The sequence below is a fragment of the Melospiza georgiana genome, chromosome 2, assembly GCF_028018845.1.
Source record: "Melospiza georgiana isolate bMelGeo1 chromosome 2, bMelGeo1.pri, whole genome shotgun sequence".
NCBI classification, from domain to species: domain Eukaryota; kingdom Metazoa; phylum Chordata; class Aves; order Passeriformes; family Passerellidae; genus Melospiza; species Melospiza georgiana.
In genome coordinates this window covers 27,805,726-27,824,266 of record NC_080431.1, presented here as the reverse complement: position 1 = coordinate 27,824,266, position 18,541 = coordinate 27,805,726, and the positions used below count along the sequence as shown (strand labels likewise).

At 36.0% G+C, this 18,541-nt stretch overlaps 1 protein-coding gene across 1 annotated transcript in view; it reads right to left on the bottom strand.

The window, feature by feature from the left end:
- Nucleotides 1-11,425: 11,425 nt before the first annotated feature.
- The window catches only part of NALF1 (NALCN channel auxiliary factor 1), a 431,177-nt gene continuing 424,061 nt past the window's right edge, over nucleotides 11,426-18,541 (bottom strand). Inside the window, exon 3 of the mRNA XM_058045328.1 lies at nucleotides 11,426-12,157. Within this exon, the coding sequence (XP_057901311.1) occupies nucleotides 11,862-12,157 (296 nt within the window). The 3' untranslated portion in view covers nucleotides 11,426-11,861. The remainder of the gene's footprint in view (nucleotides 12,158-18,541) is intronic.

Here is an 18,541-nt window from a genome sequence, read left to right as displayed (position 1 = left end):
TCTTGTCCTAGTTTCAAACTGCATATACCTGTAGCACATTCATTTATACCTTCAGTTTTAGCTATTTCTGCAACATTTATGCTCTTCTTAATTTAAGCTTTCTTTTAAGCTTTTCTCCTGGTAGCTTCCTAAAATATTTTGAGAAAGCCAAGGCTTCTGTGAAGCATCTGAAGAATAGCATAAGTAAAGTAAAATGCTTAATTTTCCATATGGCTCTGTTTTAATTGTCTTTGGGGAAAAATATAATTCCTCATAACCTTTGTTAAATGATTGTTAGATTAAAAAAAGATGAAGTAGTCTATGCATTTGACAAGAAGAGATGTTGTCTGATTCTGGAAACATACAGATTTCTAAGAGTGTAAATCTCTCAAGTTATTGAAACTCAAGGCAAGGATGAGGGAAACAAAGTCCAACTCATCATCATTTAGGATCAGATTCAAAAGCACCTGAGGAACCTGAAACAAACAGATTCCTCCTGGAGTCCTGAGGGAATTAACTGGTGTAGTTGCCACTCTCCATGAAATTTGAAAAGTCATGGCCATCAGACAAAGTCCCAGTGCCTGGAAAATGGAAACAGCACACCCATTTTTAAGCAGGGTAAAAAAGGAGGACCCTGTGAACCAATAACCAATCATTATCACATCTGCACCTGGTAAAATGATGGACCTCATCCTCTTGGAAGTTATTTTGAGGCATGTGGAAGATTATTTGGGCATGGGGGATTATTTGAAACAGCCAACATGGCTTAACCAATGCAAATCATACCTGTTTAATCTAGTAGCTTTTTGTGACGGAGTGTCTGCATCAGTGGACAACACAAGAGCTGCAAATCCCATCTACCTGAACTTCTGTAAGGCCTTTGGAATGTCCCACACAACACCCTTGATGCTACATTGGAGACATATGTGTTTGGTGGCCGAACTGTTGAATGGAAAAGGAATTAGCTGGATGGCCATGTCTAAAGTCTTATGGTTAGTAACCAAATGTCCAAGTGGAAAACAATGACATGTGCTGTCCCTCTGGGGTATGTAATCTATTTAGATGCAGTGGGATTGAATGCACCCTGCACAAATTTGTGGCTGATACCAAGCTGAGTGGTCAAATATGCTTGAGGGAAGAGATTACAAGAAGAACCTGGTGACCTTGAGTGGTGGCCCTCATTCACTCAAACAAGGCCAAATGCAAGATCCTACACCTGGCTTGGGCCAATCTTCAGGGTCAATACAGATTGGTGGATGCACAAATTGAGAGCAGCCAAACAGAAAAAATACCTAGAGATGTCAGTGGATGAAAAATTGAACATGAGCCAACAGTGGGCTCTTGCAACCTAGAAAGCCAGTCCTTTCCTGGCCTGCATCAAAAGAAGCATGATGGGCAAGATGAAGGCCTACTCCATTCTTGTGAGATGTTACATGGAGTACTGTATCTAGCTCTGGGGTCCCCAGTACCAGATAGACTGTGCCTAAGGAGGACTACAAAAATGGTCGGAGGACCACAAAAATGGTCAGGGGGCTGGATCATATCTCCTACAAAGTTAGGATGAGAGAGTTGGGGTTGTTCAGCCTGGAGAGAACTGTGGATCCTTTCAAAGTATAAAGAGGGTTTAGCAAGAGAAGCAACACCACAAGGGGAATAGTTTTAAACTGGTAGAGGGTAAGTATAGATAACACAAGAAAGAATTTTTTCTTATTATGAGGGTGGTGAGACATGGTTGCTGAAAGAAGTTATGGATATCCCATTTGTGGAAGTATTCAAGTCCAGGCTGCATGGAGCTCTGAGCAACTTGGTCTAATGAAAGTTATCCCTGCCCTTGTCAGGAGCATTGGAAACTACTTGATCTTTGAATGTCTCTTTGAATTTAAATGTTTTTACAATTCTATGATTCTATTAAATGTTCAAGGCATATTAAACAGAAGGCCACAGTAAACAACCAGGCATAGAAGAGGTCTGGATTATCTAAGTGGGTAGGAGTGAATGCCTGAAAAAATCTTTGTTTGCTTGGTCTGTTGAATACATTTACTTCTGAAGAACATCATGCATCACTTTCAGTAAAGACTGTAGACTAATATAATCTTGTAAAGTTTTATTAAGAGAAGTGGACCAATCCCACCCTAAGCTAAAAGAGATGGAAGATATGTAATAAAGAAAAAAAAAAAAAAAAAAACCAAAAAAACCCAACAGGGTTCTTGAAATGACATTACATATATCAAATGCTTAATGAGTTTTACTTTGGTTTATGCATTCTTTGTTTCCTTTTCCTCATCCCCATGTGAAAATGGCCAGTCAGAAAAAAATATTTCATTCCATGCCCCAAACAGTTTTATTAAAATAGGAATCACACTTATCTGGCATTCACTTTATGCCTGATGATGTTGCATACATAAAACGAAACCTCAATACCCTTGCAGTAGAGGAGACCTTGACTATAGGTTTGAAACAAAGTGTAGTCCTCATATCTCCATCTAGGAAGCCTAACGAAAACCATGGCATGGCTGGATCTCAGATTTTAATCTACTGAATCAGAGAAATTTTTCTCCTTCACAACATCGGATGCCATTCATCACAAGGAAAACCTGGTGTCAACACAGACATTATGACATGCAGGAGTTTGTATAAATACAAACTTGTTTGTACTCTGTATATTGAAGTAGAACAGTTGTAGGGGACTTCATTCACCCACTGTAGGTAGCTACCTGTGTGAACAAGTGGGTAGGGCAAAAAGTAGGTGGCTGTGAAGGTGTGGAGGCAATTTTAAGTTACACATCTCTGAAGAAACTGTGAGGCTTCTGGTTTATTTCCTCACCATATTTTCAGGTCAGATTGTTGCAAATTACTTTTTGTTTTTATCTTTGATTTGTTGCAGTACTTTAAACTGGATTTCTTGAATTTTTATTCATGTTATTATGAGGATCAGCACTAATTTCCACACACTGGTTGCTATCGTTTACTGTTACCCAAAATAGTTCCTAAAACATAAGAAATCTGACTTCTAAACATCTTTGAACTCACCTCTTTGAGCTGTGGTTTGGTTGCAAATCTTTTTTGAGAAGAACTGATCCTTGTGCAACCAGATGGGCAAGTATTTACCACCAAGTCACACCCCCATTAAATATCCCATATGTAGTAAATGAATCTGTATTTTTGTAGATGCTGCACCATTGAAATTTAACATAAATCTTCTAAAAACTAAATGCTCTTCTTTTGTGGATATTATTTTTCATTTATTCTAATTTTTTTCCTTCATAAGGGATCTGAGTTAAACAGCTGTAAAGTACTGTTGCTGGGCTATACAGTACAGCCTGGAAAACCAGTTGAATATGAGGAAATTACCTCAATCTTTATATTTTTTGTCTATGGCAATTTCTGAAATAGATAACTGCAGTCTAGGCCAGAACATAAGTGTTTTGTCTTTTTTTTATATCCTCTTTTTATTTTGAAAAGAAATTTGTTTAAATTTAAGCATTATTTAAAATAATTATTCCCCCCAACACCTTGGATTTAATTTCAGTCACAAAACCCTGACCCAAAAAGTCAGACTCACTGTTTGCATCTTTAAATTTATTCTTAGTAGAGCATTATTGTTAGTATTTTTTTTACAATCTTCAACAGTTTCTCCTGTCATTTTGAAAACAAGTTTTTTCTGTGAGTCATTGTAATAAATTATTTCATCAAAGTTCTCTGTAAAAAATTAAAGATAGTATTAGTTGCTTAACTAAAGTTGCTATAATAATACAATATTTAATATATTATTACAATTTACAGGTTTTTTTTTCTTTTTTTTTTTTTCTGACAGGACCACATAGCCCTCTTTTCAATGCTAAGAATCATAGGACATTCCATATTGTTAAAAAACACTGATGCCAGTTTAGCCCATTTCAAATAAAATCCAGTCCTTAACTCTGAAGAAAGAAAATAAAAACAAATAACAAAGGAAAAAAAAAAAGAAACCAAGATTAAACACACTTAGATAAATCTATTTTTAACATGAGCTTTCTGTCATACAATTTGGAAGGAACATAAGAGTAGAATAATTCTAATTGCAAATCTTTTAACAGAAACATATAATTTGTAGCTGCATAGTTCAATCTGAATCTTTAAAAGGCCAAAAGTCTGGTTTTCAACAAAACAAAGGAAAACAAACAAGTGAAACCAAGCAGCTTCTGAAGAACTACATAAATAAATTGTTGTTTAGGGTTAATTTAAAAAACCCAAAATTATCAGAATTTTTAAATTTCATTTTCACTTGTGGGAGTGAAAATATTATGAATTTTTTTTCAGTCTTTCTCATTGTATTTATAATCCTGTGTAAGTTTTTGCATATTCAAACCCTGAATGAAACTTGTTAGAGTTCAGAAAAAGAAAGGTCTATCAAATCAAAGCTCAAAGCTTTGGCTCAACATGACTTTTGCATAGAGCTGCAGCTAATTTGACCAAACCCTTGGACAAACAATGGGAACATTTCAATCTTTCAGCTGATCACAGGTTTATTTATCTTATGCATGTGAGTTTATCTGTGCTCAAAGGGACCTTGGACTTTTCAAATCCTCCCCGAAGTCCTTCCAGTGAAGGACTTGCTCTGAAACTGGCAGATTTTGATCCATGGCATTAATCCTAGTTCCATCTAAATGAAAAGCATGAGTCTCATTGAATTCAGTGGACCTATGGACTAATGATGAATAGGAAATGATGTGGGAACATCTCTCAGTGGATAAAAAAATACTTTTATTTCATTAATATTTTTGTATTTTGTTTTCATTATTTTGTTCTATTTCTTATTCTACATGTATAGGAAATATGAAATAAGAGAATTTTACCTCTTATCAAATGTATTTAATTTTTCAGAGGGCTACCAAGGCAAAATTATGTCCTAGTTCAGACTGGTGACACGGTCAGAGAAAGGGAAATGTGGAGGAAAGAAAGGGGAAAGACAATTCTTTTTTCTTTTGCCCTTGTTTTTACTGGTTTTATACAAAACTATCAATAACTAGTGACTATTTTCTTATTATATCTTCCAATTTATGTAGCTGCTCTGCCTTTTTTCAGAGTTTTCCTAGAAAACTGCATAGCAGCTTACAATCGTTAAGTGCCACTGCCACATAGGAACTTGGTCTTGTAAAGTGCTAGGTGCCCTTCATCATCAAATGAAATAAGTGGAACTGAGCACACTTGAATTCCCTGTGGAAATTATAATGAAGACTGTCAAAATTACATAATGCTACCAGATAATCTATCAACATTCCTCAGAGGAGGAAAACATCTCTCTCCTATATGTGTGTAGTAACCAGAATTTCTACATTTGTCCTAGACCAATTTTTTGTTCATTGATTTGCGTCCACTGGAAAAACACTAGAAAACAAAAAAATTAGTTTTTCTTTCTCATTTAATAAGAGTAGTCTGCTGATTAGAGAAGGAGTGATCTGCATTCACAGAAAACTCATTCACTGTGTTCTAGATGGTATCATGTTGCCAATTCATCCCACACTGCGTTTCATGCAAAAAAGCTGGTGGAGGAGCCTGTCTAGTAAAAAACTTTCAGAAATGTGAATTCCAGACATAGGAACTTCCTAGATGCTCTAAGAATGACCCCAAGAGAGCAGGTGTAAAATAGGGCTATCCCATTCTATGTAGAGCACTTGCTTAGATAGTACCTTCCTCAGGAGATTCTTGGTTTGTATCACCAAATCCTACTGTGTATTTTGCTTCATCCACCTTAATTCAGAGTTGCATATTAGCCACTTATAAGACACATAAAATTTTGGTGCTGCAATGCTCAATGTTGTCCTGACTAAAAAGACATTGAAACACATCATGTAGTGATCTTGGAAAATAAATCCCTCCGCTGCCTGATTTATCCCTTTGACAGAAAGTACCCTTCTTCTATCTTCAATTTCCCCCCTGCTAAAGACTCCATGGAAAGGTTTCTATGTCTTTGTTACAGTTGTCCCAACTGGCATTCTAGTCTTCATCCAGGTGTCCTTCATTTTCCACTGGAGTGGGACATCACATCTTCTTTTATCTTGTCCTACCATGGACAATAAGTCCTGGCAAAGTCATACAAGAGGGGCAGCTGGGAGGAGTGTCTTAACTGTTCCAGAGAGATTTGACAAAGACTGGTTGATAAAACCCTTCTGCTGAGATAGTTCTCAGTGTGAAAATAGCAAAAAGGTCTAGAAATGTATGCAGCTGGCTTACTCAGAGGGCTGGTTCCAATGCATGCTTGTTATGTTTATCCTATTTCAGCTGTTTGGGGTTCTCGGAGCACATGTTGCATTTAAAGCACAGTAGTGTTTCCTCTGTCTCTGTAATGACTCTGTGACTGAGGCTGAAGGTGCAAGCAGGCCAAGCACATGCTCCTCAGAAGAGGAAACTGAGTCACTTCATGTGTGTCCAAGAGATGAACACAATGAGAGAGAGGGAGAGCCGAGACTGAAATGCTGAAGCAGGGACAACACTTTGAGCATAGACTATCCCTTAGGACTTGTGACTGAGATGTCCTGTGTCCCCAACAGCCTCTGGAACTGCTGGGATGAGGTCTGTGCTGGGATCTTCCTGTGTAAGTCTATGACTTCAAGGAGAAGTTCAGAAAAATAACTAAACTCATAGGAGACAGTATGTGGAAAGAATAGCCAAACATGTCTCTTTTGCCCAAATTGTTTACTTTTTTATTATAAAATCTATTTCTACATCTGAAATTCTACCTGGAAATTCACACTCCATAGTAAGGAATATAAATACAGCAATTTTGCTCTATTTTTTATAGGTCTTATCCTTTGGCATTTTTGTTCTACAGTATGCTGTATTTGTAATAATTGTAGAGAACATGTATTTTTGTCTCTCTTTTTTCATATAGGTCTATTTCTATATAGATCTACATGTACATATGAATATTTTTTCTTTATTTTTTAGTCTCAATTGCATTTGAAGAATTATAGCTGTTTCTTGGATGGATTTTCTAAATCGGCCAAGACTTTTTTTTCTCAGAATGACAATAGTTCTCTCTCCTTCCTTTTCCTTCCTATCTCAAGCTTGTTAACATTTGAAAAAATGCTGTTTAGTATTGGATACATGGAGGTGTTCAGTAATGTAATTTCTCAGGGTTGCTGTAGGAAATATTGGCAAATTATATCCCTCAGCTGAGATGGTTTGTGATCCAGTCCTATTTCTCATAAAAACATCTAGCTTTAATGAGAATTATCATACTCAGAACTAGACATATTATTTTCCAAAGGTTTTCTAAAAGACTGCTGACAGCTGCTGAAAAATGACAAAGTCTCTTTTTACCTCAAAAAGCTATTTAATTTCTTCTACACAAAGTTTCTGGTATTTTCTCCTCCGTACTTGTAGTTAAATTTGGAAGCCACTCCTTCACCAAACTGAGTAGACAGTAATAATTAAAAAAAAGACCATTCACCATTAATATGCTATTACCAATCTCTTGTCAAGACTTGGCTAGGGCTGAACCCAGAGATCTTCTGCTTATGCACTATGCCCATGAACAATTCCTGAGTAAAGATTATGGGATAGCAAATTGAGACTTAAGTGCTACCATGAAATTTTGTGGGCACATGCCTTTACCTGTACCAAGGCTCACTGAAGCCAGCATGACTCTGAGCCCAGCTGGAAGCTGCCTGAGCAGGGCTTATCATGGGACTGTGACATTGATAGGACATACTGTGAAAGCTGAAGTAAGGACCAGGCACCTTCACAGACCCCTTGCTTAGGTTACCCTTCACATGTATCTTGAATTTTCCTAAAAACTAGGTCTACTCCACAAATGAGTTTTGCTTGTGCTTTGGATAGTCACTCAAGAGTTTTCACTGCGTAAATCGGTGTGCATGTGCTACCTTCAGCTCTCATGGTAGGCAGGTATCTTCTGTGCAGACAGGCAACGCTTACAAAAAGGACATTCATTATCATAAATACAGAGAGCAGAAGACAATGCTTTGTCCCTCACTCTTTAATAGAAGAATATAACTATAGAAGCTGAGAGTCACAATGTGTATCAGATGACACCTGCTCTCTCTGCTCTTTGAAATGTATCTCTCATTGTTTTACTCTTTCTTCTTTAATCATGCAGAATAAAATTATTTTTATCTCTCAAGGAGAAATATCTTTGTTTTGTTTGTAACTACTGTTCAACAGATTCTTTGGCAGCTGATGGCTTGGTTTCATCATTTACAGAATTAAAACTTCATCCTAACATTTTGTTGGGTTTTTTGTCTTTAAATTTTGGTGTGTAGAAGAACAGCCTTCACCTGCTATATTAAAAAAAAAAAAAAAAAAGAAAAAAGATACTGTCTCTTTAATGAAAGGAAAGCAACAATATACTGTATTACTGAATGCAAATGCAATAAGGAATAACATATATCTCTGGTTATGTTATATGACATTTGGCTTAGCAGTATTAACATATTGCACAAAATCTGCATTTTCCCTATTGCAGAAAATAGGACAATAAAAGACATGGGAAATTAATTTCTTCCATATGATCATAAAATAAATATTCTTTTTTTTCTTTTTCTTCTCTTCAGTCATTTGCAGTAAGATTTTAGTGTTACTTCTTTCTTAAGCCAGCTCTTTATCATGTATGTATTAGGCAAACAGTACAAGGAGAAATGGAACAAGATGGCAGTTATAGCAGTGGCAAGATGCAAATTTATTCTGAAAAAAAGTAATATGTGCACAATATCAAGCATGCTTAAGTTTGTGCCAGGAAAACTATTACGAATGAAGAATGGATGGGATGGAATTTTGCATCATACATGATTACATGTTGCTTAACTTCATAGAAGAGTCTTTGTCTACTCCTGATGTCCCAGGTACCACCAAGAGAAGCTTCTTACCACACTGCTAGAGTGAAAATGGCAACAGATACCCCAGCAGTATTCAACTGCAACATGACTCTTTGTTTCAGAAATTAAAGAAATAGACCTCAAAAAGATGACAGAGAAAATTCACAGACCATTGAACTGCAGGCACTAACTCCAGGTGGGGAGAGGGGGATGAATTTATTACATCTTGTATTTGTAATTGAAAGTCTGTAATTGTTTTCTGCTTCATTTTCCCCAAGTTTAATTAGGCTACATTATGTATGTGATGTTGTTGTCACTGTTTTTCCTCCTGTCTCTCTCATATTGTATGACACATGACTGAGTGTAGCCAAGCAGAGGAAGAGTCATTTTCACTGACACCACTTGAAAACATTTTTGTAGAAAAGTATGGGATGAAGAATTAAAAAGAGCAGAAAAGAAGAAATAAAATAATTTAAAGATAGATCTCTACATTAATTAATCATGAAGCAAAAGAGAAATAATAAAAACTCTTCTTCAGGTGCCAATTCAATTGAAATGAACCAGACTAGGTACTGTATTGGTACAGTGTAAAAATAGATGACAGTGAGTAATGGTGTGAACAAAAAACCATGAGGAACATCACGGGAATGGATGTTGGATGGCCTTTGCACAGCAGAGGTAGATAAAGGTTATAACAAACTGTTTACTGACCATGTACACTTACTAGAATTAAGAGGTCAGTTGAACAAGAGCTCACCTAGTAAGAGCTTTCTCAGTAGTGTGACTTATCAGCTGTTGTACAGTACCAGAGCACTGCCCAGTTATTGCTCCATAACTTTTCAGTAACATTTCTGTCCCTCAAAAGTCTACATTCTACCATTAGTTAAGGCTTTTTCTTTTGCATTTCTACATTTCCCCCAACTTTGCATCAATTTACTGTAATTAATACATGTGCCTCTAAAAGAAAAGAAAATAAATTAAAAAGCACCATGTTTTATTGAACAAAATATAGCATGTGCAAGGAAGGGAAGGGAGGAATTATAGAAACAAACCAGTGCTGAAGAATTTTGCATTAGCTGGTGCTTTTTGTTGTTGTCGTATTTGCACAGATCGTTTTAGGCTCCTCAGTCCAGGTTGTAGCAAAACACTATCAAAACAAATACTCTTGCAAAATGTTTGAGCTTCGCAGCTTAACATGTGCATCTTGAACCGCTTAAGCAGCATGGTTATCTTCTTTTTGTTTTTCTCCAGAATTTAACAGACCGTAAATTGTATACAAAAACGCATTATGCACCAGTGATTAAATGTTCTTACAACATTAATATTTATCAAGGGGTACTTCATAGCTAGAAAGTAGGTAACTATATTTTATTTCCTAAGAGAACATTTTCTATAGTTTTCCTTCATTTCCCAGCTACACAGAAAACATCTCTAAAGTGCACTTCCCAAGTGTAGTTAGAGAATAGGAAGGAATGTAAAGTTTTTAAAAACAGCCCTTATTAACTTTTCCTTCCATTGATTCTACTGTAAACTCTAAAAAGCCTTTTTAAAAAGCAAGTTCTCATACACTCAGCAGGTGAAATGTTCCCACAAAAAATAAAAGTAAACAAATTCCAAACCACCCCGAACAATGAAAAACCAGCATATTACAATCTTTTCTCTTGACTACTCATATCCTAGTATATATTTACTGTTTTATTGCACATTTATGAAAACGGTTGTCCTATATATTTAAAAAAAAATAGTTTCTTTATCTGTGCTAACACATTCTTGTGCATCCTTAATAAACTAGTTACTTTCAACAACATGTAGGTAATAGAAAAACAATGGAATCAAACCAAGGAGATAATTTGTATTGTAGATGTTAATAGACCTCTAGTGTAATTCAGTTGTGAAAAAAAAGAGTTGAATTTTGGAAGTTCTTGGCTCCCATTTTCTGTGGAAATCTGCTGGCTATGTGACAGCAGGAGAACTCAAAACGTGATTCACAATGAATGTCAATCCTTCACCTCCAATATGAAGGCTTCCCAACTATTCAACTTGCTGAGCATAACTGGTTTTACTTAACATATCTAGAAAAGGCTGCTCCTGTTCAACTGACCAGTGAGAAAGGACTGGACTTCTTCAAAACGGGTATTGGAGCAACAGTTTGTTATATATTTCTTTATGCTTTTTAACTGTCCGATCCCACCTTGTAAGGAGAGCACTTGTTTGTTCAGCTAAAAGGAACCCCCTTCATGCTCCTTTTGGGTTTGCTCAGTCAACTGTTTTGTGCAACAGTGGCAGAGGCACACTGGAATTGTGTACCCATTCATTGTGATTACACAGACAGAAGCAAATGTATGTTGTCTGTGACGGTAGATGGGAAAGGGAAAGGAGATGAATGGTTCCCATGGATAAGAGGACAGTAAGGTTTGTTTGGGGTTCTTTTTGTGGTTGCTTTTTTTTCTTTTCTTTTTCTTATTCTTTTCTCTTTTTTGGTTAAATTTTGTTTTGCTGCTCTTTTTGTGGGTTTTTGTTGGAGTGTTTTGTGGGCTTTTTTGGGTTTTTTTGGTTTGTTTGGTTTTTTCCTGTTTTTTTTTCTTTTTTTTCCCGTTTTTTTCCTTTTTTTTTTTTTTTTTTTTTTTTTTTTTTGCTATGTCATGAAATCATAGCAGTCATTCCTCTAATAGAAACTGACAGGACATAAAAGACAGAACTATCAGATGAACACACACAATGACTAGAAATATATCGACAGAGAAAAGACTTAATTTAGCTTTGAGAAACTGTCCCAAAAATAAAATCCTGTATTAACAAGTGCAAAAAATAAACAAAAAAAAAGAAACTCCAAACATTAAAACACAGTGTATAAAATGGTGTGAGAAAGTTAAGTCACCAAACAGCCTTTTAGTCAATAAAAAGCTGCATTTGTGTGTCCTCGTTGTTTAGGTAGCGGCCCATTCTTTTCATTTTACCCAAAAGGTCATTCAAGAAGAGCTCTGAGGGTAAAGCACTCAGTCCTTGCTATTTTTTACTGTAGTAATTTGGGCCTGTTGTGTTTCTATCATGTAAGATGAATCCTTTCTTTTATTCCTCATTGGTTGAATTATCTTCCAAAGTCGTTATGCTTCCAAAGCCCAGTCCTGTTGAGTTCTGTGCTGCTGAGACTGTAAGTACTGTATGTAAGAGAATTAATACAAGAACACACAGTTTAAGTCTGCTGTTACACAGTCTTGATGCTGATGAAACTGTGAGCGATGTCCTGTGACACATTGTTGAGCCACTTGTTTTTATAGTCCCTTTGGGTTGATGATCTGATAATAGTCCCCATCTGACATCACAGCATTCTGGTTCTGCATTGGTTGGATAGTTTTCATAGAGCCCTGTAGGGTAAACACAAAAGAAAAATAAATACCAGGCACAAGGATTGGCAGAAATAGTAGCTTGAAGGAACAGCTGACATTTAGTCTAATCTGTCGAATCCACGTCTTTGGGTGAGACCGAGGCCCTCAGAAGTCCTGTAATTCTGTATAATTATAGACGTTGAAGGAATATGCATCATCCAACAGGAAGCAGCATCAAAAGGTCATTCAGCAGAAGTATGACACTGAGCATGATTGTGTAAAGAAGCAACATGAAAAAGCAATTGATATTTGAATGACAATAGTATTTGAATTCTTCCTTCTTGGGAAGTAACAAACAATGATGAAGTAAGAGCTAATTAACCCAGATGTTTCCACAAAATTTGGACTTTAAAATTCTTCTTTCAGTATGTGACCATATAAAGACAGACATTAAATAACAAATAATGATGCACTGATGATATTGGCTATTTTAATTTTCAAACCTAGGTAAATTAAGCTGTATCGCAGGAAGAACTTCCAAACAGAGCTGTTCAGAACCTGTTTGTTTATCCTAACTCATCTGAGTTCTTTCAGTTGGATATTCCCTTCAACATATCCCATTGGTGAAAAAAAATCTGTCCTTGTCACCAATGAAGTTTCCTATTATACAGATAGGCCATTTTTGCCTTTGAATTTTACTGAGTTCAAATGATCTGATTACGACTTTTTGAACACTAAGAGGAACTGTACCTTTTTGGAAATTCTCAGTGTTGTCTGCCTTACTATACAGCAGATTAACATAACCAGAGTGTTCTGTTTACTTCTCACATACCTTTTCCTCTGATAAATTAAAATGAAAAAATTTGGCTATTTAACTAGTGTTCAAATGCAAGAATGTCTAACATAATGGACAAACACCTTTTCTCTTTTTAAACTGATCTTAGATTAAGTTCTGCAGTAAATAATATACTCTGTGGTAGAACTAGGTTTTTCCAGGAAAAAAAAAATCTATCTGGGATGAAATATTAGGATGGTGATTTTGAAAGAAGCTTTATTTTTTAGAACAATAATTACATTTTCTCCAAAATATCGCAACAACAATATTACTTTCAAAAAAGAAATTAAGGTGCAATATTCTGAGGTCCAGGCATCATATTTCTTGCACTTTGCGAATAACCTGTAAAGAAAAGCAGTATACTTTAAAATATGATAAACTTGAATTGCTTGAATCCTACTTCCATAAACAAAAACTATGTTAGGTATGTTAAGAATGTTAAGGTGCCTAGGTTGACAGATTTTTACATAGCTGGCACAATTTTCTGCTAAGTTATATCTGAGTCGAAATAAAGTTGTATTTGTTTTTGGATTTAAACAAATTTTTAAAGATACGGGAAGGAAAGCAACTTGTTTCATGTTCTGTAAATTCAGAGTTTATCCTATGCTAAACCTGACCAATTTTTCCATTTCTGCAGTCAGAAACTTAATGCAGCATTCGAAAGGTTGAAAATCATTTATTCTCACTCTAGATTATGGTTGAAAGAATCACTTTTTAAAAAATAAATTCTATTGTGTTTGGGAACTTCTGGACAATTGTTCTTGAACACATAATAAAACAGTCTTTTTTCTGAGACCCATCTTTTGTGCATAAGTCTGTTTTTAAACATACAGGCAATGCCTCCCAAAGCAGGGAATTATGATTTGTTCTGTGAACTGCAGCAGCTCAAACAATTAGTAGTAATTGAAGAGACACAGAGAATGGTTAATGCTTTGATCCCACTGAGGCTTGTTTACTTTTCTAGCTACGTTTTCTGCCTTTCTTGTTACTGGAAAACCCAGAATTCCTTTGAAATGAAAGCTATGTATATAAGTTGGCAATCAAAAGGTATTTAAATAGTTTATATGCACTTACTGAATTATAAATAAATTGATGACAGCTCTATATTCAAAGATGAATTGAACATGTTCCTAAATGTAAAATTGCATTTCCTCTTTATTTCAATTCAGCAATTGAATTTAGGTTTTGAATTTGCAGTTACATATTAAATAAACAATTAACTACAGAGCCTCTATTCATATGACAGTCTAGAAGATTTAGATAAATTCAGTAAAACCTTTTGTACTGAGCACAATACGTGTTCTTCACCACATACTCATTTGTAGACATAAATATAAACTTTTACCCCTTGGATCTAATTAGTCCATCTATTAAGTCAGAGGTCTGCAAATGTGTGACAACTAGAAATCCAGGTAATGCGGCTACATCTCCTTGGAAAATCAAGGAGGAAAACCCAATTTGTTCTTTTATCAAAATATTATTAGAATCATAGAATGGCTTGGGTTGGAGGGCACCTTAAAGATCATCTAGTTTCAACTTCTCTGCTGTGTGCAGGGACATCTTTCACCAGGTTGCTCAAAGATCCACCCAACTTGGCCTTGAACACTTCCAGGGATGTGGACTCCACAGCTTCTCTAGGCAACCTGTTTTAGTTCCTCACCACCCTCACAGTAAAGAAGCTTGCCTAGGTCCCTCTAGATGGCATCCCATCCTTCAGTGTCAACCACTCCACTCATCTGCAAATTTACAAAGGGGCCACTTGATCTCTTCATTGAGAAATATATTAGATAACTTCATTGTAGAAGACCGGTAGTTGGTCAGGCAAGACTGGCTCTTGTTGAAGCCATATTGACTGTCTCAAACCACCTCCCTGTTCTCCATGTGCCTTGGCACAGCTTCTAGCACAGGATCTGTTCCATGATCTTTCCAGCCACAGTGGTAAGTCTGACAGCTTTGTAGTTCCCAGCCTCTTCCTTGACCTATTAATTCTTGCCCTTTTTAAATATGGGTTCAATGTTGCCTGTGTTTCAATCACCTGGAACTTGATTGCTATGACTTTTCGAATATCATGGAGTGTGGTCTAGCAACTACATCAGCCAATTCCCTTGGGTCTCTGGGGATGTAACTCCTTGGTCTCACAGACTTGCGTACGTTCATGTTCCTCAGGAGAGTGTGAACCTGAACTTTACTTACAGTAGGAAGGGCTTTAGATCCAGTCCACATCCTGCTGTCAGTCCAGTTAAAATATATAGGAAGAGAGATTGCCATTCAAGACTGAGGCAAAACTGTTGTTGAGTACCTCAGACTCCTCCTCATCCATTGTTGAGTTTTCCAACAATGTTTATGGGGATATGCCTTCTTTGGCCTTCCTTTCCTTGTTAATATATGTATAGAATCCCTTTTTATTCATTTTTTGCATGCCTTTACAAGTTCAGTTCCAGCTTCCTCTTGACCTTCCTTGCCCCATCCCTACATAATCTGATTTCATCTCTATGCTTTTCCAGGGTTACCTGTCCTTGCTTCCACTGCCTGTGCATTTGCTTCTCTCCCTTTTGTTTGACTGGTATTTTTGTTTAAATATTAAATACATAAGTATAAGAAATGAAAATTATATCTGTACCCATCAAACTATCAAGGCTTCCCCCTTCCTCACTTGTCTTTATAGTTGTTTGTAGACATCTTTATTTTATATTAATTGGATGTTTGGTAACTCTATTTCTGAGGCTGATCAGTCACTTGTTACTGGCTTGACTTAATTTTTTTTTAAGTGCTTTTTACTTAAAATTCTCAGTTCTGTATCTTCATTAGCCAGCTTTTCCCAGCACTCAGCTATGTTCCACCAATAGAAAACTTAGTCCATATGGAGGTACTTGGACCTTTATTATAATCAAGGATCTAGAATTTGCCAAGAGACTTTTTGATTTCAAATCATTCTCCAGACAGGTACACTATCACTCAGAAAGGTCATGCAAAAGCTCTCTCTTTTCTTTGTAATCACATAGGTTTTTTTCCACATGAAAATAACATTTTGGTGATCAGCACAGAAGTTACATCTGTAGGGACTGTGTGTTACTAATGCTGATGCAAGTATTAAGGTTACTGGTTCCACTGAGATTGTTAATGGAGATATGAGAGAGAAATCCTGCAAGTCCTGCCTAGCTGAATCAGACTGAAAGAAAAAGGAGTGACAGCATGAATACCGTATTCACGTTATAGAATGTTCCTTGGAGGAAAAGCAGCAAAGCCAAAAAATGTTCTTACACAAAAATTGAAATCACAAAGACATGGTCTGCTGGTCAGCTAGAACACCATCTAACTCAGAGACTGCTGTGGTTTCTGCCTCAGCAGTTGCAGGAAACAGCCCGTAAAAGCAGTGGTTGCATTCCTAAGACTCTCCTCAGCACTGTCAGGATGTGTGACACTTGTGGCTGAATTTGAATCTGCAGCAGGTGGTCTAACTTGGCTTCTTGGTCTATTTGTAGATAAAGAGTTATGGAGCCATAATATTCTGCATTATGGGAAACTAATCTGGTTGATATATGTGTTGTCATTGCTGGAAAAGTATTTGGGGAGCCACAGAAACAAATCAGATCTTATGATATGTTATGCTTTTTCCTCTTTTGCTTTCTGTAGAAGCCTAACCTGTGCTCATTTTTCACATAGATTCCTGATTATTTTTGAGAGGTATATGAAGCTTCTTGTGCTTGAAGAAAAGACCTTGAAACAAGATAAGTGGATATAGTATACCAGAAGTTTTGAATACTCCATTTTATTGTGAAGCTCAAAGTAAATAGTGTCTGCCAAGAGTGATCCATCCAACACTGACATCATTGTATCAGTGAATGCCAGAACTCTGCATGGCATTTCTGTTTCTGAGGAATTATTTCTGAGATTTCAGTATTAACATTTTCCAACTGTGGAAGTGAAGAGACACATTAGATATTATATGAATAGATTTCACTGCTTTCGTACAACTGATCTGGAAGCCAGAACTTTTTGATCTTATCCAGATGGTCTTCTCAATTTCTAAATTGCTGTGTCTGTGACACATCATGATGATTAGATGTATTTTATACCTTTCATATTACAAAAAAAAATGAAACAAAATTTTGTGTAGAAGAATATTGAAGATAAATGAATTATTCTTATTCAAACAGATTATTCCTAAACTGGCGATTAAGACTGTTCAGCTCTTTTGAAAAGGTTAACTTCTATTACTCAATTCCAATTGTCTCAAATATCTGCATTGGAGATATGTGGTGTTGTGTTTTAAGAAATTTTTATCACTATATGTTGGTTATTATTTCAGATAGTCGACTCATGAACATTTTCTTATGTGTATGTGCCCATGTCCAACAAGAATTCATTGTGTTTCTTCATTATATATGTACTTCTTCCCTAAATTATGCATAGGACTAATTTCCTGCTGCTGGTGTAAATCAGTGTTACCCCTCTAAAACTGAGCTGCTGCAAGTCAGAAAGATGAGTAAACAGCTGACTCTCAAAACTATATAATGAAGATCTTTATCTCTACACTTTTGAGATACAGGAAAACTTGCTTCTAGAAAGCATTTGTCTTTCTCAAGTCCCTCTCCAGTTTTGCTTCTATATGTAGAGTCTTTGACCAAAAGGATGTATTATTGTGATATGATAGGAGAGGGTTATACATATCTAAGGGCTGCGTCACCATAGAAACTTTAGATATATCAATAAGTAAATTGTCTGAGTCATTATTATAGGAGATGAATATTTACAGCTACTAAATCTATCATGACATGGAATCTCATTCATAGGAAAGCCACAATTCTCAAGACTAGAAGAACACTAGACTCAAAAAGATGAGCTATTTAGTTGATAGATTTTGCTGAAAAAACCATGTCAAATTTTCCCAGTAAGCCGCTCCATGGCTAGTAATGATTTAAACCATACTTATCAAATATAAAAGGGATTTATCCTGCTGTCTGTGTTAGCTTAATATTTTGATATTTTAGGACCTATTAAGAGGTGCAGACAGGAGGTAAATGCTCATTATTATAAGACATTTTTAGAGAAAGAATTTGGATCAAATATATAGGGTTTTTGAATTTGCCAAGAACAACATAAAGCAGATTGAATTCAGAGTGATTTTCTCTTCTTGAATTGTTCTGTGAAATAGATAAATTGTATTGCTTTCTATATACCACATTTTCTCAAGGAAATTTCTTTTCAAATTTCACTGAAATCAGTGCATCTGTTTGGATGAGACACACTATAGCCAAACCTGTTGGTGAAACCCAGTCACACATCTGCCCCTTGAGAGGAAACCGCAGTTTACAGAATTTCTTCTAATACTTTTGCTGAGCTTTGCTGGTCAAACTTATACAGATTGATGAGAATTCTCTGTAATAATTCTCACTGTCTTTAGAAACATTATTTTGTGCTATGAAGCATGACTGACAGTGTTATTTCCAGTGAATTCTTTGAAGGAGGTGGAGTTTCCATGTGAGTGTTACTTTGCATGAATCACATAAACATATGTTACTGTTATATGCCAAAAATTAGTTCACATTGTGTTCCAAACAACTGTGAGGTTAATCAGAACACATAAA